General features: G+C 37.1%; 1 protein-coding gene and 1 long non-coding RNA gene across 2 annotated transcripts in view; both read left to right on the top strand.

Moving 5' to 3' along the window:
• The window catches only part of LOC144957748 (uncharacterized), a 69,598-nt gene extending 55,036 nt beyond the window's left edge, over positions 1-14,562 (top strand). Inside the window, exon 3 of the long non-coding RNA XR_013642199.1 lies at positions 14,365-14,562. This is a non-coding gene — a long non-coding RNA (uncharacterized LOC144957748). The remainder of the gene's footprint in view (positions 1-14,364) is intronic.
• Positions 14,563-15,324: 762 nt separating this feature from the next.
• Positions 15,325-24,707, top strand: part of LOC144958117 (uncharacterized) — a 68,636-nt gene continuing 59,253 nt past the window's right edge. Inside the window, exons 1-5 of the mRNA XM_078889787.1 lie at positions 15,325-15,488; positions 18,412-18,514; positions 19,210-19,373; positions 20,708-21,195; positions 22,087-22,259. Of these exons, the coding sequence (XP_078745913.1) occupies positions 15,456-15,488; positions 18,412-18,514; positions 19,210-19,373; positions 20,708-21,195; positions 22,087-22,259 (961 nt within the window). The 5' untranslated portion in view covers positions 15,325-15,455. The remainder of the gene's footprint in view (positions 15,489-18,411; positions 18,515-19,209; positions 19,374-20,707; positions 21,196-22,086; positions 22,260-24,707) is intronic.

The following is a 24,707-nucleotide window of genomic DNA, read 5'->3' as shown; positions in this document are numbered from 1 at the left end:
CGTAGAATAATTGACAAAATGGGGAGACTTTCTCTCTTTGTTTACTCAGTCTGTCCCCAAGTGCTATTACTATTGTGCGGCTATAATGTGGTCTTGTGGTATGACACTCGCTTTCGGATCGTAAGGTCCTGGGTTCGAGCCTCGCGCTCGGCGCATAGTTGAGTACTTGGAAAAGGCTCTTTACTCACAATCTCTCACCGTACTCAGGTGTTAAATGAGTACCTGGCCGTTAACAGCAGTGTCTTTGTCCGAAAAATTGTAATATCGCCTAACAGGCGGCATGTCCCGTCCTGCATGTTAAATATTGCTGTTGACCAGGGACCCCTTGTAAAGCGCTTTGAGCACATTTTAGTGGATATTGCGCAATAGATCTATATAGATTTTAAAAAAAGCTCTTACTAATAGAAAGAACGAAATTGACGTCACTTTTCAAAAAGTAATATCAATAAGACTATAATTTTGTGTTGTGGTACATTATATCCGGTTGGCGGACGTTATAAGTATTTTACCTAAACGCATAGCATCCATCGCTGCGTATAAAAAAATTTTTTTTTTTTAAAAATAAAAAACCTTTACATGTTTCAGGAGATAGATTATAGATATATGGAGCAGGAACGAGAGGGAGAGAGTTAGAAATAGAGAGAGACAGAGAAGGGGGGGGGGAGATTAAGAGAGGTTATGAGATACTGGGAGAGAAAGAGAGAGATAGAGAAAGGTGTGAAAAACAAGAAAGACACAGAGAGAGAGAGAGAGAGAGAGAGAGAGAGAGAGAGAGAAAGAGAGAGAGAGCGGGAGAGAGAGGGGGGGCTGTCTGCTTTGTTTATTTTCACGAATATTTCGGGCCCAAAACCATTCATCAGCCAATTACAAAATCAGTTAAAATGTTAATATTATATCACGTCAAATCCTGATATAGATAGTTCGAAGATGACGTCACTCAGGTCTTTGTTGATGCTTTTTGCCATCCGCGTTTATGAGTAATGCTCACTGAACTGTATTAACCTGACTATAGACGTTCATGGATACACACAGTTTTGTGTGTTGGTCCGTTATACTTCTGGATGGCAATGTTATGAGCTTATTAGCCAAGCGCATACTATCTATATCTGGATTTAATGTAAATTATTACCGTCTTGATTAGGTTTCTTTTTTCCATTTAGCTGAAGATGGGTTTTGAGCCCGAAACATTTCCTGTGTTATGCTTTTTTTTTTTTTTTTGGTCGATTTATTTTAGGTAAATTATTACCGTTTTGATTAGGTTTGTTTGTTGTTTTTTTTTGTTTTTTTTTTTTTGTTTTTTTTTGTCATCTAGCTTTGCGGCTATATGGTCTAGTGGTATGACACCATCGGAAGGTCCTGGGTTCGAGCCTCGCGCTCGGCGCATAGTTGAGTCCTTGGAAAAGGCTCTTTACTCACATTCTCTCACCGTACTTGGGTGTAAAATGAGTACCTGGCCGTTAACAGCGTTGTCTTTGTCCGAAAAATTGTAATATCGCCTAACAGGCGTCATGTCTCGTCCTACATTTTAAATGTTGCTGTTGACCTGGGACCCCTTGTAAAGCGCTTTGAGCACATTTAGTGGATATTGCGCTATATAAAGCTCAATATTTTTTTTATTTATTTTTTTTTAGCTAAAGATGGGTTTTGAGCCCGAAAGGTTTCCTGTGTTATTATTGATTTCTTTTGATTTTTGATTTTTTTTTAATTTATTGTGTTTTGTTTTGTTTTTTGTGTGGATTTTTTGTTGTTGTTGTTGTTCGTTTTCTTTCTTTTATAAGCTGTTATATTCAATTTTTCACATTATTTTTTACAGCCCACAGTATCTTATGTATTTATTTACTTTGATCTATCTATCTAGGTGTTAAAAGGTTTTAAAATATTAAGAGCCGAGGGGAAGAGCTATCCCATTTATTATTCTAGCTGCTTTTTTTTTTTTTTGGCAAGTTTGTCATAGTATGATATAACAACACCTATTTTAAATTTTGGCAAGAAATCGTCCCTCAAACATCGATCGATTTAAATGACTCCTGGTTTTAAAACAAACAAACAAACAAACAAACAAAACTGTAAAATCTTGCGACTTTATTAAAGACTTGGAGAAGTCCCAAGTTTGAGAGTTTTTGGCAAGATGAGGGTCATTTAAATCGATCGATATTTGAAGGACGAGTTTTCTGACCAAATTCTATTTCGAAGCATTTTCTTCCAAAGTACGACAAAATGGAGGATTATAATTTTACTTGATCGATTCGTATTTAAAGTAAAAGTGACCAAATTTTATTTAAATTGACAAATAATTTCAAAACGGTGGAATGCTGAGATGGTCTTGGTGCTACAAAATTAGAAGTTAAAGCTCACTTTGCGGCGCTGCATTGCGGCTAACGCCTGGGTTATTCCTTGGAATAGACCCTAAAGACAAATATCCCCTTGGGGATGAATAAAGGGATTTCTTAATCTATTTTATTTTTAAGATTGATGTTAAAATAAATAAATTTATTGAAAAGAGTGTCTCGGTGTTGGTTTTTAAAATGATTTGTGTGATTTTGTGTTTTGTTCACTCGTAGAAATCATCGAGAACAAGAAGAACAACAAGAAGAAGAACAAGAACAAGAAGATGAACAAGAACAACAACAAGAACAAGAAGAGGAAGAAATAGAGGAAGAAGAAGAACTGAAGGTGGCATAACTATTTCAGCAGCATGTATTCATCGGATTACGGAGACCAGCATTTTTTAGGCTAGAAAAGAAGAAGCCATCACTCTGAAACCTGAAGATCATTTACACAAGGTACATATCCAGTCCCCCGGAGGACTGGTTTCACACTTTCAAGGAGTTTGGACAATACACTCTCGTTAATTAATGCTTTGCGTTTAGGTAAAATGCTCACAACATCCGCCAGCTGGATATAACGTACCAACACATAAAAAACTGTGTGTCATCTTGAGCCTTCATTTCCGGATGGCAATGTTGTGAGATTCTTAGCCAAATGCACAGCATCTATATAATCCTGAGTTATATTCAATGGTTCAACCAAAATGATCATAATTTGTTTCCTTGAGTACCACTAACGGCAACTCATAACTTTAAAGTGACGTCAAGACACATGTCCTGGTGTCAGTATTCAGTTTACGATAATATTATGGTTTGATACATAAATGATGCGAGATATCCTCTCTCTCTCTCTCTCTCTCTCTCTCTCTCTCTCTCTCTCTCTCTCTCTCTCTTTCTCTCCCTGCCAGGCGAAGGGTGTTGTGTCAATTGGATCCTGAGTTTGGCACTGACCCCGTGACTTTTTATTCTCTGATTCCATCTTGCACTTCTCCATACCTAATTTTTCTCATCAGTTTGGGAGCGATCTATATCCATGTTTTCGTCCAACCGAGTCATCAATCACATGATTTGTTGCTGTCCAACGATTGGATATTTTCTCAGAAATTTAAACACGCTGCTTTGTTTATAAAAGTTGTAAACATACCCGTGTGTTAAGCTGAACAAAACGACCAATCGTGATGTAAGATTTTTCAAAAGCTGTGAATACTTTTCACTATGTGGGTCAGTTTGAGTACGCTTTGCAATATGACCAATGACCTCGAGCACATGGAAAGGGAAAAAAGATCATGTCCATTAATACAAGTGCCTGTTCCACATTTTTTGGGGGGGTTGATACATAGATCTTGTAGTGATTACAACTCCAAGTGCCAAGAAAAGTGTTCACTCCAAACCCAAAGCATGTCAAGAGTATTTAATCGAAGCCATCGTAAACTTATAGCCTGACACTGACCAAAAAATGACTTCAAAAGACAAGTATTTGACCACAACAACAAAAAAAGAAAAAACAAACAAATCGTGAGTTATATTCAATAGTTCAACGAATAGAATCACTTGTTTCCTTGAGCACTACTAATCATAACTCACAAACTTAAAAAATGATGTCAAACGATAAGTCCTTGTGGGTTCTAGCGTTGCCATCGTTATGTTATAGCCTGATATTGAAATCCAAAAAGACTGGCAGTTTGACGTCATTAGTGAGTTGTCGTTAGTAGAGCCCATGGTAACAAGTCATTTCATTGGTTGAACTATTGAATTCAACTCATGGTTTGTTTACTTTTGTAGCAAAAGACTGGCATTTTTACGTCATTTTTTGGTCAGTGTGAGGCCATAACTATACGAAGGCCACGGTTCTAGCGTAGCCATCGTTAACATATGGCCTGATACAAGAACCCTCAAGGACCGTAGCCATCGTTTTGTAATAGCCTGATACTGAAATCCAAAAGGACTGGCAGTTTGACGTCATTATTTGGTTTTTGCACCGCTTAGTGAGTTGTCGTTAGTCGAGCTCATGGAAACAAGTTATTTCATTGGTTGAACTATTGAATACAACTCACGATTTGTTTTCTTTTGCGGCAAAAGACTGGCATTTTGACGTCATTTTTTGGTCAGTATCAGCGTGGCCTTCGTAAAGTTATGGCCTGATATTGACCAAAAAATGACGTAAAAAGCCAGTCTTTTGCCACAAAAGAAAACAAATCGTGAGTTGTATTCAATAGTTCAACCAATGAAATAACTTGTTTCCATGAGCTCTACTAACGACAACTCACTAGGCGGTGCAGAAACCAAATAATGACGTCAAACTGCCAGTCCTTTTGGATTTCAGTATCAGGCTATAACATAACGATGGCGACGGTTCTGGCGAACTTATAGCCTGACACTGACCAAAAAATGACGTCAAAATGTCAGTCTTTGACCACAAAAGAAAACAAATCGTGAGTTGTATTCAATAGTTCAACCAATGGGACCAATTGTTTCCATGAGCACTACTAACGACAACTCACTAGACACTGCACAAACTTTTAAAATGACGTCAAACTATAAGTCCTAGAGGGTTCTGTGTAAGGCTATATATGGTAACGATGGTAACATTGCCATCCGGAAGTATAACCGACAAACACACAAAAATATGTGTAAACATGAACTTTTATAGTCTGGTTAATACAGTTATATGAGAATTACTCATAAACGTGGATGGCAAAAAAACAAAAACAAAGACCCGAGTCACGTCATCTTTGAACTATCTATAAGTCCTTGTGGGTTCTCGTGTCAGACTATAAGTTAACGATGGCTACGATTTAATTCGGCACACGTTCCAGTGGTAAGATCCAGCTCAAAGAAAATTCACTGCTGCTACAACACATATCACAAAAATGAATAAAATTATAATTACCCCCTCGATATTTGCCTTTGATCGTCCACACATCCAACACACTTAATATGACTAAGCCGGGTATGGAAAGAAAATAATATTATAACCGTTCCCTGATATACCCGATCTCGAACTCAATTATGGACTTAATTTAACATTGTTATAATGGAGACAATACATTCCGTTGGTTTTTTGGGAGTATGTCCATTACAACAATGAGCCCCTGACCGTAGCCATCGTTATGTTATAGATAGAATGCGCTTGGCCAAGGAGTTCACAACATTGCCATCCGGAAGTATAACGGACCAACACACAAACTCTGTGTAACCATGAACTTTTATAGTCTGGTTAATACAGTTTAGTGAGAACAACTCACAAACGCGGATGGCAAAAACAATAACAAAGGCCTGAGTGACGTCATCTGCATACTATCTATAGACTGATACTGAACTCTAAAAGGACTGGCAGTTTGACGTCATTATTTGGTTTTTGCACCGCCTAATGAGTTGTCGCGAGTAGAGCTCATGGAAACAAGTTATTTCATTGGTTGAACTATTGAATACAACTCACGAGTTGTTTTCTTTTTTGGCAAAAGACTGGCATTTTGACGTCATTTTTTGGTCAGTATCAGGCCATAACTTTACGAAGGACACGCCCATGATTCGTTGGTCTATCAGACTTGCAAACAGTTATACATCATCGGCTTAGCCCCTGAAATCTAGTATTTACATATAATATGATACTACACATTATGAACAACTCGGTTTCCCTCAACAACATTCTCGTAAAGTAACGGGCGTGAAAAAAAATTTTTTTTAATGAATATCGACTCTTCCCCCTCCCCCCTCGCCCCCCCTCCCCCCTCGCCCCCCCCCCCCCCCCCCCCCCCCCCCCCCCCCCCCCCAAACCAGGTTGTAAATGTGACATAGGCGTGGTTAATATCTCCTCAAACATAAATATGACGAACACACACACATATATACACACTCAAACACACACACACACACACACACACACACTCACAAATTATTGTTTCTGCTTGAGTTAGTAGCTTTTTATATTATAATATGTGGCAGTTCGCCTCAAACCAGTATCATGCCAGGGTACGCTTCAGCAGTTATAACGTCACTTCCCTCGTAATGACGCATGGTAACTTAGTAACTGGCTCTATACTATCGGAACAATGGCGGGCGCCCTTATGAAATATTTCTCCGACGAGCATAAAAGCGTATCCAGAGGAAAAAAAATATAAATCTGATCATGTTTTGACTTTTACACATTCTGATCACAAGACATATGAAAAGTTCAAGCCAGCATGAAGAATAAAAAGTGCCGATTTTCCTTGTTTAGAACCACGATGGCTGCCGTTGCTGGGCGACTTGACATCAGACTATTGAATCCAATTGGATTGCCTGTTCGTAATTGCCATTATTTCTCCTCAAGAATTTGCGGGTTCTCAACTGGTAATAATAATAATAATAATAATAATAATAATAATAATATAATAATAATAATAATAATAATAATAATAATAATAATAATAATAATAATAATAATAATAAATAATAATAATAATAATAATAATAATAATAATAATAATAATTATAATAATAAACTAATGATAATAAAAATAATAATAATAATAATAATAATAATAATAATAATAATAATAATAATAATAATAATAATAATAATAATAATAATAATATTAATATTAATAATAATAATAATAATAATAATAATAATAATAATAATAATAATAATAATAATAATAATAATAATAATAATAATGATAATAATAATTCATAATAATAAATAATGATAATAAAGATAATAATAATAATAATAATAATAATAATAATAATAATAATAATAATAATAATAATAATAATAATAACAAGAAAGTTTCGTATAATATTTATGTATATTATTATATTATAATATATACACACACCCACACACGCGAGCGCGCGCACACACATACAAACACAATCTTTTAAATATAAAAGATTCAATTTTCAATATGCATGTCGTTCACCCATCACCAAGATAATACCCTATAAATAGTATGCGCTTGGCCAAGGAGTTCATACCATTGCCATCCGGAAGTATAACGGACCAACACACAAACTCTGTGTAACCATGAACTTTTATAGTCTGGTTAATACAGTTTAGTGAGAACAACTCACAAACGCGGATGGCAAATAACAATAACAAAGACCTGAGTGACGTCATCTTCGAACTATCTATAGAATAGGTTGGTGACACGTTATACTCAGGTTTAATGATCTTATTTATTATTCAGATCCTGTATCGCTGGTCTTGTTTGATGACAACTTATCAACTGAACTTCAAGCTCGCGATCAAATGACCAGACACACCCCAAAATGTCATTCAGTCATATAAAAATCGATTTGGCAAGGTTGATCAAAATACTATTACACATTATAAATGTCTGCACTTCTAGTTTCAAATCATCGATCTGCGTGCCTGAACACCCGCTTGCCTGTCTCACCCCTGCACGCGTTCACACGTTTCTCATATCGAAACTGATTGATAATTTTATACGTTCGATATTTAGCAACAAGACCCGACTTTAATAGTCGCGTCAACTCGTAAACTTTGGGCTCCGAGGGGAAAGAGATGTTGCCAAGATAAATTATTATACATTAGATTTCACACTTTTCCAAAATAATTCACTTTTCTTTCGGGGGGGTCACCTGACTTTTCCGCATGCGCAGCTCAATACTTCGATTCTAAGGGAGAAAAAAAAACTTCCATTCCAATTATCCAGTTTGTTATTTCACGAATCTCTCAATCTCTCTCTCTCTCTCTCTCTCTCTCTCTCTCTCTCTCTCTCTCTCTCTCTCTTCCTCTCTCTCCTCTCCTCACACTCTCTCTCTCTCTCCCTCCTCTCTCTCTCTCTCTCTCTCTCTCTCTCTCTCTCTCTCTCTCTCTCTCTCTCTCTCTCTCTCTCTCTCTCTTTCTCTCATATGTAACTAACATGATATTGATACTAAAACCCGTTCTTGCAATGTAAAATAAAAAACAACATAATTTGTCATTACTTTTTACAGTCCATAGCTTTTCGAGGCTTTATCAAAGGGATACAAAGCTGATGGAAGCTGTGGACAGTAAAAAGTAGTACAGCTTCCAAAAGAAAAAAAAAATAAAGAAGAAACAAAAAAAAAGAACAAATGTGACCCATCGTCTCAAAACCGTATTATGTCGGAATGAACCATATGCTTAAAATCCGGATTTAATGTTAAACTGGTCAAAAGTATAAACTGTTGGCATTATCATCCTAAAATATGATATTCATTCTCCTCAATAAATAGTATAAACTCAACACAAGTCTGATATGTCTGGCTATAAATTCAATTTTCGACATCTTAACCAACCCGACATAATACCGTTTTGAGGGGAAGGGTCACAAATTATCAAACACGGAACTTCTCAGGCTCGAAGTCTTTCTTCAGCCAATAACAAAATTTCAACAAAAAAAAATTAAATTAAAAAAAAAACAACAAAAAAAACAAACAAAAAAAAAACAATAAAACCATAATGACATCATTAAAAAAACAAACTCAGACACACTGCATAGCTAGAAATGTTCCTAATGCATCCTGACATAATACGTCTAATATATTTTGACGATGAGTCAAAAATACTACTGTTAGAACTTTACATGGGGCTGGACCGACGTGTGCGCCTATATATATATATATATATATATATATATATATATATATATATATATATATATATGAGTGTTGGTGGGTACTTGTAGGTACGAAAGTGCTCGATAATGGTGGTTAGAGCTAATATATAATGTAAATTTTCACTCACATTTTTTTTGGCCGAGACGACTCGTTTCTGTGTTTTTTACACTTCTTCAGTCGGCGTAATCCATTGTAAGCTATATTATATATATATATATATATATATATATATATATATAATATATATAATATATATATATATATATATGAATGGATTCACTCACTTATATGGCCGAAACACATTATGTTTCTATGGCTTCTATCCACGTCTTCAGTCGGCATACTATGTCCGTCTATTATATATAATATAATAAGCCCCTCCATTGTTACATGTCAAGCACTATTCGTACCATATTTGTATCAAACACGATTCAATGTATATATATATATATATATATATATATATATATTTTTATATATATATATATATATAAAACGTGAGCTTTTATATAGCTCAATATCCAAAGCTCAAAGCGCTTTACAAAAGATCCCTGACCAACAAGCAACACGTAACATGTAGAACGAGGCATGACACCGGTTAGGCAATATTACAAATTTTTTTTTGCGACAGAGCCAACGCTGTTAAGGGTCGGGTACTCATTTTACACCTGAGTAGCCTACAGTGAGAGAATGTGAGTCAAGAGCCTTTTCCAAGGACTCAAATATGCGCCGATCGAGGCTTGAATCCAGGACCTTCCGATCCGAAAGCGAGTGTCATACCACAAGACCACACATTTTCCATTTTAAAATCAAGCCCATAGTTGCGTTCAATTGTCAGACCTGCTTTACACACTTTACCCCGTGTGGTGTCCGGGGTCCCTCCACTGAGAGGGTGCAAGAATAGCCCAACGCCAAGCCATACACTCCTCTAAGCTTGGTGAGAAGTTGCCACTGTGTGGATGTGAATCGGCTTCGGTCGAGGAGCTGTCTCACATCAAAGGCGCTTCATCAGTGGGAATTTTCCACCTGTCCTACATGTACCCGATGCGGACAAGAACCCGAAACGGCAGAGCATCTAGTTGAACGGTGTGTTGTGACGATGCTACCGGGCGGGTTCGCGACGGTGCACGAATGCGGGCCGGTCTTTGCTGATTGGGTCGATCGTCATAACATAGTAGTGTGAGAACCATAAGAAGCTGCTGCTGCCAAGCCAGCGTGTAGTGAAAGGCGACTGATGGTGTGTGACTCCCCCTTTTTTTTTTTTTGAGTCATCTAATCCTCCAGGTTGGGGGTTGTCGAAGGGTTAACACCCCTTCCGTAAAACTCAAACCGTTACAGAAACGCAGACGGACAAATCAATTTTTTTTTTTTTTTTTTTAGCTTTGGCGACCGCAGAGTTTCTGCAATACAGAATTTAGGAAGGACAATTGACAAAGCCGAAAGGACTCTGCTGAAGCTGATATACAGAGAAGTGATAAGACATGAAACGAGATAAAAAAAAAAAAAAGTTAGCTCGGGATAGAGATGGATGGAAACTGTTTGTCTGTGGCCTATACCCTGACCCAGGGTGAAAAGGGCAATGGTGATGACGACCCCGTTTTGTCAGGTGCGGATGTGTCCTTGGCTCTAAGCTGTGACGAAAATGGGCATGATCTTTCCATGTGCTCGAGGTCATTGATCACATTGTAAAGCGTGCTCAAAGTGACCCACATAGTGAAAAGTATTCACAGCTTTTGAAATATCTTACATCACGATTTGTCATTTTGTTCAGCTTAACACAAGGGTATGTTTACAACTTTTATAAACAAAGCAGTGTGTTTACATTTGTTAAGAACTATCCAATGGTTGGACAGCAACAAATCACGTGATTGATGACTTCGTTGGACGAAAACCTGAATATATTTTTTTCAACAAAGACGCCTACAAGACTTGGACGCGGACATGCCCAGATGAAAATTCGTGTTTTTTTGGGGGGGAGATAAAACTTGTTGTCGCTATCTGACTTTCAAGATCGACAATTTACCCTCACAAATATTTAAAAACACTTTAAAATCTTTAAACTTATGCAGTCTGGCGTCAACTTTTATTTTCAAGAAATTTTAATGACAAAGAGATGCTCATGAAGTTCTGAAATTGGAGGCTAAATTTCGGAATTCTACGAATTTTCGGTAATAGATGGGAGGTCTTCTTGTACGTCATGAAATGAGTGTTTGATTCAATTTTATTGCTAAAGGACTAAAAAGAATTTAAAAAAAAAAAAAAAAAAAAAAAGAAAAGAAAAAAGTGAATCCTTGGAAATGGAATGATTCGATATTGTATATCACAATACCATAATGATCCACTAAATCAATATGATTGCCAGCTTGTAACTTTAAAAACCAAAAATTAAAAAAAAAAAGCCTTAAAAACCCAACAAATTAAACAAAATCATCATCATCATCATTGCCTTTTTCACCCTGGGTCAGGGTATAGGCCACAGACAAACAGTTTCCATCCTTCTCTATCCTGAGCCAACTTTTTTATCTCATTCCAGGTCTTACCACTTCTCTGTATATCAGCTTCTTTAATTCTTCTCCATGTTCCTCGTGGCCTTCCCCTTGATCTTCTGCCCTGAGGGTTCCATTCCAATACTTTCTTTGTTATAGTTGAGTCATTCTTTCTAAGCGTGTGTCCAATCCACCTCCATCGTCTTCTTCCTATATCCTCTCCCACTGGTTTCTGCTGTGTTCTTTTCCATACTTCTTCATTTTTTATTCTATCCATCCATTTTATTCTGAGTAGCTTACGCATGCACCTGTTTATGAAAATCTGTACCCTCCTTATACATGCCTGTGATGCGTTCCAAGTTTCACAGCCATACAGTAGGACAGACTTCACATTTGAGTTGAAAAGTCTTAGCTTTAGTTGAAGGGAGATATCTTTAGTTCTCCAAACTCTGTTCAAAGATGTGAATGCAGCCTGTGCCTTTCCTATTCGTGCTTTCACCTCTGCTTCCGTGCCTCCATCCTTGTCAATTATACTTCCGAGATAGCAGAAAGTGTCTATATCTTCGAGTTCCTGATCTTTTACTTTGATCTGCTCCCTTTGACGCGTACCTATCCTCAAGACCTTTGACTTTGCAGGGTGAATTCTTAGACCAATTGATTCCGAGAGGCTGTTTATAATTGTGGTTTTTGCTTGCATCTGGTCCTGGGTGTGGGACAAAAGAGCCAGATCATCTGCAAAATCCAGATCATCCAACTGTGTCCAGGGGGTCCACTGTATCCCATTTCTTCTCCCTTTGGAGGTTTCCTTCATTAGCCAATCAATGACAAGGATGAACAGGAATGGTGAGAGCAAGCATCCCTGCTTGACACCAGTCTTAATTTCAAAGCTGTCAGTAAGCTGATCTTCATGTACAACCCTGCAACTTGATCCTTCATACATTTCCTTAATGAGGTTTACTATCTTTTCAGGGAGTCCATAATGTGCCAGAATTTTCCACAATGTTGCTCTGTCAATACTGTCGAAAGCCTTCTCGTAATCCAGAAAGTTGACAATAAGAGGAGAGTTCCATTCTATAGACTGTTCTACTATGACTCGCAGAGAGGCAATCTGGTCGGTGGTTGAACGGTTTTTCCGAAAACCTGCCTGTTCGTCCCGCAGTTTAGCATCTGTTGCATTCTTAATTCTCTCTAAAATAATACGGTTGAAAACCTTTCCTGGGATAGAAAGAAGAGTGATGCCTCGATAATTATTACAATTACTGAGGTCCCCTTTCTTTGGAAGCTTGATAAGATGTCCTTCCTTCCAATCCTTTGGGAATATCCCGTTATTCCAGATTCTCTCAAATAGTGGGTGCAGGGCCTCAGCATTTCTTTCCGCATCAACTTTTAGAGCCTCCGGTGGAATCTGGTCTGGTCCAGCAGCTTTCCCCCTTTTCATCTTGTTAATGGCACCCACAATCTCTGCTATCGATGGTGGATCACAGCTAATTGGTAGCTCATTCCTTGCAGGCAAAATTTCTGGCTGGTTGTCTGGTGGTGGTCTGTTCAGAAGGCAGTTGAAATGTTCCCTCCATCGTTCAGATTGAGCCTCTTTTCCAAAAATAGTTTTCCCATCTTTGTCTTTGACTGGTACCTCTGGTTTCCCATATTTTCCAGCAAGTGTCTTGGTAGTTTGATAAAGGATCCTCATGTGTCCTCCAGTAGCTGCTGCTTCTGCTTTCTCTGCAAGTCTGTTCATGAATGCTTCCTTGTCTTTCTTCACAGATCTTTTGACTTCCTTAGCTATGGCTCGATACTGCTCTTGTGCATCCAGTCTTGAAGCCCTTGTTCGGCTTGCATTCACTTGTTCCTTCCTTGTTCTCCTCTTTTCAATAAGGTCCAAGGTGGTTGGACTTATCCATTCTTTATGTTCCGATTTCTTTACCCCCAATACCTCGTGGCAAGTTGTTATGTAGACTTCCTTGATCTTTGCCCAATGTGACTCTACATCTATGTCCTCCTCGAGCTCAGTAAGAGGTTGGAATCTATTACTCAATTGTAGTTTGAATTCCTCATTTTTTTCCCCATCAAGTGCATTCACCTCGAATTTTCTTCTTGTATGTGATCTGGCCCCGTGTTTTCTGAGTCGGAGCTTAAGCTTTGCCAATAGCAGGTGGTGGTCTGATCCAACATCTGCCCCTCTCTGTACTGTCACATCTTCCAATGAACGTCTGAATCTACGAGAGATACAAAAATGATCAATCTGATTCTCTGTCACACATCTGGTGAGACCCAAGTTGCTTTGTGAATCCTCTTATGGGGGAACACTGATCCTCCAATCACCAAACTGTTGAATGCACAGAAATTTGCAAATCTCTCTCCATTATCATTCATTTCTCCCATGCCATGACGTCCCATGATACCTTCATAGCCTACGTTATCCTGTCCCACTTTTGCATTAGCATCTCCCATCAATATGTTGATGTCTTTCCTTGGCAACTTGTCAATGACTTGTTGTAGCAGACCATAAAATGTATCTTTGTCCTCATCTGTTGCATCATTTGTTGGGGCATAGATCTGTACAATGTTCATGCTGATCTTCTTACTCCGTGTTGTAAAGGACGCCATAATGATCCTTTCTCCGCATTGTTCCCATCCTCTCAGTGACTTCTGGGCAAACTTGCTTAGAATTATTCCTACTCCCTGTGTATGAATCCCGTCCCCTCTCCCTGAATATAAAATCTTCTCCCCAGACTTGAGGTGTTTCTGTCCGGATTGTATCCAGTGGGTTTCGCTTACTCCAAGTATATGCAGCCTGTATCTTCTCATCTCAGTCACAACTTGAGAGCTTTTTCCTGCTTCATACATGGTGCGAACGTTCCACGACGCAATTCGAAGCTGCTTGTTTGGCGAAGACGTCATCGGGTCAGCAGAGTCCTTTCGGCTTTGTCTGTTGTCCTTCATAAATTCTGTAATTCCAGAAACTCTTCGGTCGCCCAAGCTAAAAAAAGGATTTAGTTTGTCTGTCTGTGTTTCTGTAACGGTTTGAGTTTAACGGAAAGGGGTGTTAACCCTTTGCCAACCCCCAACCTGGAGGACCAGGTGACTCAAAGATGGGGGAATCACACACCATTAGTCGCCTTTTACGACACGCTGGCTTGGCGTTGGGCTATTCTTGACCCTCTCAGTTGAGGGACCCCGCCACCACACGGGGATAAACAAAAATAGAAGAAAAAAAGAAGAAAAAAAGGAAAGAAAAAAAAACAAACAAACAAAAAACATAACAAAAACCAACAATAACAAACAAACAAAAAATAAGACTTAAATAAAAGTAGCCAATTGGCATGGAATAAAGTCACTCGGTATTTCTCTTATATTATTATTTTTGGGCGAAGACAGAGGGTGTAGAGTAAGTGGGGCATTATCGACGTATACTTATTTGAAGGTCTCTTAGCTAGAAAATGGGCTCATTATTAAGACAGCGTAAAATATTTTACATTTTAAAATCAAGCTCATAATTATTGCGTTCAGTTATCAGACCTGCAAATACGAGGGTCAATATTCTTAAATGGAAAATTTATAATTGACAAATCGACTAGATATCGCCTAATATTTAGTGATTTTGTACCTAAAAAAATAAAACACAAAAACAAAAACAAATCAAGACATACTTTTGATGATCTGCACTTAAATGTAACACTTAAAAATTTGTTATGTGCACATTGCGTAATAGAAATGCTCCCTAAACCTCTGCAAAATATTATTGTCCATTATAACAAAGTTAAACAAGGCCTTAATTGAAAACCAGACCTGCAAGATATATACACGTTGGCGTTTAGGTTTGAATGGTAACATTTCATGTCGCTATAATTTCTTATAAAGCAAATGTCGATTTAGATTCATCCTTTTTATTCACAAAACTATCTGGCATATAGTTTGACAGAAAATCAACTTCCGGCGGTAATTTTGAAAGAAAAAAATTGTCAACATTATCTGTCTAATCTCGAGAATTGATATGAATTTATGTTTTCATTTTGAATGAAAGAATTCGTCTAAATGGACGTATATCAAAATGGATTCGGAATCATTCTCTGAAAAGATCCAGGTAAAATTGTAAAGATTTCTCACTTGTTTTATCTCTCGCACTCATTTTAAATTTTATCATCATCAGCTAGTCATCAAGACAGAAACGGAAGAAAAAGGGAGGCCTTCCGAGCCGAAAGCTCCTCCTACATCCCCTGTATTCTGTTGTTTTTATAATGTTCTAGTAGGGGGTTTGGGAAAGGAAAATATTTTTTTTGGGAGGCCTTCCGAAAGCTACTACATCCCCAGTATTTTTTGTAATAATGTTCTAGTTTGGGGGAGGGGGGGAACTTTTTATTTAAAATTAAAGTAGGGGGTTTGGGAGGGGGGGGGGGACTTTACTTTTTTATTATAACGAATTTTCATTATCCCCAGACAGGTGTCTGGGGATAATCACAGCGTTATAAAAAATAAAGAATACTGGGGATGTAGGAGCTTTCGGAAGGCCTCCCCTTTTTTTATAATATAGATACAGTACAGTAGAACATGAAAGTAACGTACTCGGAAATAGCGAGTAAAATCTAAATCCCCGTTTTTTTTCCCTTATTTGAGTCAATAAAATTAGCATGAGAGTAGCGAGTATGAAAAAGAGGTCAACTCGGAAATAACGAGCATTTCCTGCCCCAGCCTAGGACTGCAAACGAAGTAAAGCAAAACAAGAGACAATGGCAATTTAAATATTTTTAGCCTAGCCTCTTTTCTTTTCTTATTTTTCGTTACGAGTAATATTACATAGTAGCCTAGTCTGTAGTAGTACATAATAGGCGAAACAAATTTGGGTGGGGGTTGGGTTTGTGTGCGTGTGTGTGTATTGGGGGTGGGGGTCAATTATTCACCCAATGTGGTGCCACGCGACGCGCGAGGTAAGCACATGTCAACATGCCTCACTTCGCAGCATCGGTCAGCGAGTAGCATCGTTAACGAACGACACGATCAGCGAGAAAGGGGAGTGTGGAACCATTATTTTAATGGGTCAGTGATTGAGTGATGCGCTTGCTTACCTCATCAAACACGCCGAGTGCATACAAACACTCGCGCACACACACACACACACACACACACTTCTATGTTCTTGTTTTTTTTCTAGTCATGATTTTACTTGAAAAAAAAAACACAAAAAAACAAAAAACCAAGCATTCTGCCACTTCTGTGAAGAAATTGAAATAAGGGCGATGGCTTTTACTCGAATTACACACTGAGGGGAATAACCAGCAATATTATAACCTTTCCTGGCAACTCGGGAATAGCGAGAACTCGGAAATAGCGAGTAATCAGGAGTGGACCCGTCAAACTCGCTATTTCCGAGTTCTACTGTACTACTAGTACTAGTAGGTGGTTTGAGTTTGGGAGGGGGGGAGACTTTAAAAAAAAGTTTTCCCCCTCCCAATCCCAAACCCCCTTACCAGAACATCATTTTTTTTTTAATACTGGGGATGGAGGAGCTTTCGGAAGGCCTCCCAGAAAAAGAGTAAAAGTAGAGACAGTAGAGAATCAGAGAAAAGAGTGGTGGCAATGGCATGCCACAACTGCCATTGTCTGTAACTGCAAAATAAGAGAATAGCCTGAAACTGAAATGGATGCCAGCAGAGCCAGTGCATGAAATTGAAACTAAAATTGAAATTAATTTTAAAATACGAATTGAAGAACCATTTGAGTTTGACTAAAAAAAACCCAATTTTTAAAAACTTCATCATTGTCAGTTAACAATTATTATTATTATTATTAGCATCACCAAAAATGGTTGTAAGGTTATGTGAGAATCGAATCTTGCAAAATTTTAGCCATTCAAATTCAAATCTTTTCATCGAATTACTTGGGGGAGGAGGCAACCTCCCTTATCTTTTAATTCTTTTACTTTTAATAAAAGTAAAAGTTTTATATATCTATTATAATTATATATGCATTTTTTGTAACCACCCAAACTCTCCATGCTCCTCACAAAATACCTAGTTTTGCACCTCCGACCAAACTCAAACTACTCCCCATAAAACAATAAACCTTTATTTAACTTAAGTAAGTGCCTTCTCTTTCTTATTCCACACATGATAAAAAAAAAAGGAAAATCTACCAAAAAAATCCAATGACAATGTAGGCAAAACATCTTTTAAATTTAACCCAGACAGGTGGATGGGACTTAAAAACAACAATAAAAAATTGGTGCCTTTTTTTTTTCTATAACTAACAGTTCCAGAGTTATTTATATTTTTCTGTTGAAAATTTTACAGAGAGAGAGAGAGAATCTGTGATCTCACTGCTGTCTCAAAACCTGCATCTCTCTTGGGGTCTGCTCACAACTGAAAGAATAATATATATCTATATATTTTTTTAAAATGGAGCTTTTATATAGCGTAATATCCACTAAACGTGCTCAAAGCGCTTTACAAAGGGTCCCTGGCCAACAGCAACACTTAACATGTAGGACGGGACATGACACCTGTCAGGCGATATTACAATTTTTTTGGACAGAGACAACGATGTTAACAGCTGGGTACTCATTTTACACCTGAGTACGATGAGAGAATGTGAATGTGAGTATAGATCAAGGACTCAACTATGCGCCAAGCGAGACGAGGCTCGAACCCAGGACCTTTCTATCTGAAAACGAGTGTCATATCACTAGACCACATAGTTGCAACACACTTGAGAAGGTAATGTTCAATAAGTAAGAGGATGACTCAGTCACCTTTAGATCACTCAGGTACTCAAACACCTGACCAAGTACAGTATGTGCTGGACAAAATTAGTTGAGGGCGTTAACCGCTTTTAACATCGCACCTTGTAGCATCGCCCAACTGTCATAGTAAAATGCAGTATGTGTGTGTGTATGGTGGGGTCAGTTGCCGAAAACAATCCAGTGTATTCTTAACAAACAACACATCACAAATCCTAAGTATACTGTTGTCGGATATGTTCATTTTGTTAAATTTGTGTAATTTCTTTTATAGGTGACCAAACAGTTACTGGAATCAAGAGATGTTATATTGTATGAACAGTGTTTGGAATTTACGAAGGGGAGTATTGGCTTCCTGAAAACTGTCAGTGGATCAGGTTTGTCTAGGCTCTCTCTAGTATTATTATTATTAGTATTATTATTATTATTATTATTATTATTATTATTATTATTATTATTATTATTATTATTATTATTATTGTTATTATTATTATTACTATTATTATTATTATTACTATTATTATTATTATTATTATTACTATTATTGTATTATTATTATTATTATTATTATTATTATTATTATTATTATTATTATTATTATTATTATTATTATCTGGACTGTCCCAATTTGGCAATCTGAGAAAAAAATTAATGAAAAAATAAATAAATTAGGCTGTTGATATAATGGAAGTGGCCCTTGCATATCCCAGGAATATGCTTTTTTGTCTAGCAAATTAAAACAGGGAACAAACATGTCTAAATCTAGATTATATTATATAATAGTCCAAACATACTGCTGTTTTGGTTGTGATGACAGTATTGTGCATTAGGGTATACAGTTTTTGCTCTTTGAAAAGTTGGCGGCTATGTTATTGTTATTATTATTATTATTATTGTTATTTTTATTATTATTATTATTACTTTCATCACTTATGATAGTTTGATCAACAGCAAGTGATAAATTGAATTATAAGTAGACAGGCTTTTTATGACATTTATTTCCAAATGCTTATTGTTTGTGATCGGTTTGTTTGTCGTGTTCATTTGCAAAATGTTGTCATCTCCACTTCAGCAGGTCAGAAGAAAACAGATGACGTGGTCTTGACTGAATGGTACCCCGTCTTTATGAAAATTCTGCATGTCTTATACAAGCTTCGAAAGGAGAGAGATGTCAACTTGGAGATTGTGTTGTCTCACATCAACCATGTCTTGATTCATCTCATCCATGTCAAGGAGGTGAGTTTCACACACAGCTTTACAACTTCTTCTTCTTCTTTTTCTTCTTCTTCTTCTTCTTCTTCTTCTTCTTCTTCTTCCCTCTTCTTTCAGCTTATCCCGCATTTTGCAGGGTCGCCATAATGAATGCCACATCTCCATGCATCTCGGTTCATCGCATCATCTTCCTCCAGGCCCAGTTCTTTCATATCATCCTTTACCTTATCCCACCATCTAGTCTTTGGGCATCCCTTTTTCCTCTTTCCCGCTAATGGTAAGTCCAATACTGTCCTTTCCACGCTTTCCCTCTCTCATCTCTTTACATGTCCAAACCATTTCAATCTATCTTCTCTCGTCTTTATTGATACATTCTTCGCTTCAGTCAACCTTCGAATTTACCCGTTTTAAAGTCGGTGAAAATAAATAAATTAGAAATACAGGTCTTCGTCAGATCACATCCATTTTGTGTGGCTATGTTGTCTCGTGGTACAACTCTCACCTTTGGACTGGTAGGCCCAAGGTTCCAGTCCTGCTTTGATCAGCGCAAAGTTGAGTCTTTGGAAAGGGCTCTTCATTTGCATTCTCTCACCATACTCAGATGTAGAATGAATACCTTGCTGTTAACAACTTTGTCTCTGTCAGGAAAAAAAATATTTAAAAATTGTAACATCGCCTTTCTGGTGTCATGTCTCATTCTTCGTGTTAAGTGTTGTTAATGGCTGTAGGCCTCTCATAAATCGCTTTGAGCACGTGTAGTGGATATAGCCCGATATTAGTGCCCGAGTAAGTATGTTGATTTTTTGGGTAAATTTATCAGTTTTCTTCGTACACTTCTTTTTTCATTTTATTTCTGCTCCACGTTTTAAGAAATGATATGTAAATTATTTTAGCAGTCTGGATAATGTTGTATTTTACTTTTAGCAGAGCCATGGGTGAAGTTTCTATCCAGGTTTTTGTAGTGTTAAATGGACGATTTTAGTTCCTAGCCATCCATTGGATAGGTGCTGGACTATTGAAAAGCACTTTCTGCCTGATCTAATAGATCCAGTAACCCAATCATTACTGGACAAATTGCTCATCTGAGAGAGAGAGGGAGAGGGAGATTTAGGAATGAGAGAAGCAGAGATTCTGTGTGGATGGATGGGTAGGTGAAGGAGGCGGGGGGGGGGGGGGGGGGGGTTGGCAGTTATCCACAAATGAAGATCCTTTACCTTTTTTAACTTTTCTGCTATTGAGGTTGGAATTACCCAAAAGTGACATAAATTCTTTAAATCTTCTAAAACCATGAAAACGAACACAAAAGCAATGAATTTGATATATCTTTACATTATCATTCATTTTGAATTTAATGTCAGGTGCCTGTGGATTGGTTTCACAGTCTCGGCCTCATCAACTTAGAGTTTCTACATTGCTACCACCTGTCACCGTCGCACAAGCAGGATTTCCTGTCCTCGCTCGTGCAAAAATCGCACCAGTGTATGCGAGTCTTGGCTCAGGGAGGTGGGGGAAGTAATAAAGGCTGCAACAAGTCTCCACATCAATTCAAGCTTCTGGTCATCAGTTTTTGTTATACAGCTCTGGACGGTTCCATCACCGAGGATCCAAAACGACAGCAGCAGCAACAGGAGTCTTTAACATCCTGTAAAGGTTGTGTTTCCAATTTCTTACAGTTGTGGGGTCGGCCAGGCAGCGACAATTCTGGATTTTTAAACGAGGCATCAGCAGACGTGGCTAAAGAACTATTCCAGCTTTGTTGTATATTTTACTGTCTTTGGAATTCGGGCACTCCACCAACGGGTCCTCTCACTGATAAGGATGCTTGTTTTTTTAAAGAATTGTTCAGGTTTGTGGCTCAAATCTTTTTACTTTTGAAATTATAAAAATCATATTTTAAATAAAAATAATTAAGATGATTGATTTATGCTGTAGATAGTAGTCATCTGTTATTTTGCAAGCTACTGCGCAGCTAGTGTATCACATAGGCCTAACAGCCCTGATAAAATCATTTGGCAATCAGGAGAATTTTCTTTTTTAATTGAACTCTTTTATATGTATAGGAATGACCCTCACCGATTCTAGGAATTCCAGTCATTGGCACCCAATTCTTAATATACAAGCATCAGATGTAATTTTATCATCTCTACTTTTCAAGGAGACACGTATAAAATCATATATATATATATATATATAATATATATATATATATATATATATTATATTATATATATATATATATGTTGCAGTGAATGACGTAATTAGTCGGATGGTGATAAGGTTTGAACTGAGATATTGCCAAGTTTAGTTAGGAGGTCAATTTTTATCAAAAATTAGTTCTTATCATACCCTTTTTGTACATCTTCCAGAAATATCAAAGCTTAATTTCACTTCTAAATGTTTTTTACAGCCAGTCAAGTTGAAAAAGTATGAAATTTGAGAAAAATTGCTGGATACCTTTCCTTTATATCTGACCAAAACTTCATGAAAAATCACCCGATTTACTTCAAATAAAGATTAACATGCTCTGGGGAGCATATTCATTCAGAAAATGCAAAAATATGCAAATCCAAAATTTTCACCTTCCGACTGATTATGTCATCCACTGTCACTGACCCATATGATGAGGCAAGAGTTTAAGACTCAATGTCACTATTCAATGGATGAAACGATTTATATTTTTTGAAATGTGTCCAATCCCAATTTTATTGTTGTTGTTCTTCATTTCTTGGATTTTTAGGCTGGTCCAACATTTTTCACCTTATCGACACAAGTTGGTCCATTGTGGGGGAGACTTTACTTCCATTCTAACCGATCTTGGTGTCGTTTGTGGTGGATTTCCTCTAGAGGAGATCCTCAGTCATGTGGTGACAAATGCCAGCCACTTACAAGCAGGTCTTTCAGGGAATAAAGGTGGGTAGAAATATTTAAAAAGAAAAAATACTAGTCCTACAAAGTCATCTGTATATTTTAAAATCTAAATCCTTTTCATATCTCAGTTCTTGTGTGTCATCTAGGCGCTTGAGGTCTTTATTTATCGTAGTGTATATTCTTGTTATGGGTCTGCGTTTGTGTTTCTTATGTCCGCTTGGTGTAAAAAATAATGCCATTGCCTTATTAGCTGGAATACTTAGGTCTCTTATTAAGATATGTCAAGTAGACTCCATCTTGTTTCAAAAATTTTAATCGAGAGCGGTGTTTCTTCGCATTTTATGTACAGCAATTTGTTACTGCACTAAGCTTCACAAAAAAGTCCATGGTTGCAGAGTTTGTCCCAGAACATGAGCTTTGGTCCAGTCTCTGTCAACTTGCTCTCTATCTGACTCAGAAAAGTGAGTGGAGCAGGCACTTATGTTGATAATAAGAAGGAATGAAGTGAGTAGGAAAGTGCCAGAAGACGACGGAGAATAAAAACTTTGGGGTGGCGATGGGGGCTCGAACCAGTGACCTCACTGGTACAACAACTCCGCCTGGCCGTGGAGATCATGACTCTACCTTATCAGCTATCCAGACCTGCCAACCAGTATGATTAATCGTATTTTAGTACGATTTTTGAACCCCGAATACGTGGATACGATATTCGTGGATTTAATACGATTTTTTAAAAGATGTGTGATGTGAATGATGTTGATGATACATTTGATGCATTGATACACATGTGTCGTACACTAACTGTCGACTGTGTTTCTGAATGAATGATGCATCATATTTAATACTGTCTTTATCATTTCAGTTGCTTATATGATGCCGGTTTTCACCAATATTTTTCTCATACATTTTTGAGGATTTGCATAGAATTATGCATATAAGCTTGTCTTATACTTTAAATAGTCTCAGACCACATTTAAACTTTTGCCACTTATTAAATAGAAAATTCTAAGTGAAAATGTAATTGTACCAACATCTTTGACTTTGAAGCCTTCAATTTAAAACTGTATTGCTAATTAACTTAAATATAAATGGGTTATTTCCCTTTATAATAACTAAATTACTCTATTTTGATTTATAAAATTTATAATGATCTTTTTTTTTTTTTTTTATTATTTTGTATACGAGTCTTGAATTACAAAGTGAGCAGCTTTAGGAAAGGTATTTGGTTCAAAATGAATTTTTTAGAATCATTTTAGAAGTATTTAACTTGTCTCTGCATATTACATACTTTGCGAATTTCCTATCATTTGACCAAAGTAATAGTATTAGTAGTATATAGAGGTAATAATAGTAGTAGGAGGAGGAGTAGTAGTGAATGCTCAAAAAAAAAGAAAAAAGATAGAGAGAGAGAGAGAGAGAGAGAGAGAGAGAGAGAGAGAGAGAGAGAGAGAGAGAGAGAGAGAGAGAGAGAGAGAGAGAGAGAGAGATCATTTGATAACATAATGGAAATTATCTTGTCACTGCTGCAAATTGTCATCTCTATTAGATTGAAGACCACTCTCACAAATATTTTATCTCCAAAAAGAATTCAACTGATTTACTGGGCTGGCAGATGTACATCACCATCACAACTTCATTTGGGACATCAGCATCAACATCTCAAACCATCATCACCACTGTTACAATTACAGCCACCATCACAGCATTGTCATTGCCACAACCACCACCACCACATCACTTCATCCATCACCACCACCGCTAGAGCAACATTGCTACAACCAGAATCTCTTCTACAGGCGCTAGCATCAATACTACCAACATATTTGGGGTCTTTTAGTCATTTCTTTTAGTATTTCGATAGCAATATCCTTAGATATTGCAATTTCTGAGCCTTATACTAATTTAAAATGGTCCTTAAGTTTAAGTTTCTCTATAAACCGATAATTTTGTAATTACTAGTGATTGCTGAAAACGAATGTTTGAATGATGAAGATCGGAGTTTATGTTTGATTTGGGTTTGATGTTAGCTTTTATATAAATTTTTGTATTTTGCGCACTTTTATTTTCCACACATGCGGACAAAATACACTTTTTGCTAAAAATTACACTTTTTAGGATCATAGAATACACTTTTCATTCTGGGAAGCTTGGCAGGTCTGGCTATCCACGACCCCACATTTTTATTCTGTGTTGTCTTCTGGCACTTTCCTACTCACTTCATTTCTTGTCTCTATCTGACAGTATTTTGGCACTCAAAGCATAGTGACCAACTGTTCTGATAAAATCAGTACTGTCCTAGTTTGGCAATCTAGAGACAAATCAAATTTTTAAAGATTGGACTGTTTATCTGTATGGAAACGACCTTTGCATGCCCCAGGATTTTATGGGTTTTTTTTTTTTGACTAGCAAATTAAAGTAGGGCAGCAAAAAACCTCTAACTCTACAATATATTATGTAGTCCAAACATACTGCTGTTTTGGGACATGATGG

This window comes from Berghia stephanieae, chromosome 12 (assembly GCF_034508935.2).
Source record: "Berghia stephanieae isolate SIO BIC M18660-M18661 chromosome 12, UCSD_Bste_1.3, whole genome shotgun sequence".
Lineage (NCBI taxonomy): Eukaryota > Metazoa > Mollusca > Gastropoda > Nudibranchia > Aeolidiidae > Berghia > Berghia stephanieae.
This window is presented reverse-complemented; position numbering and strand designations above follow the sequence as displayed.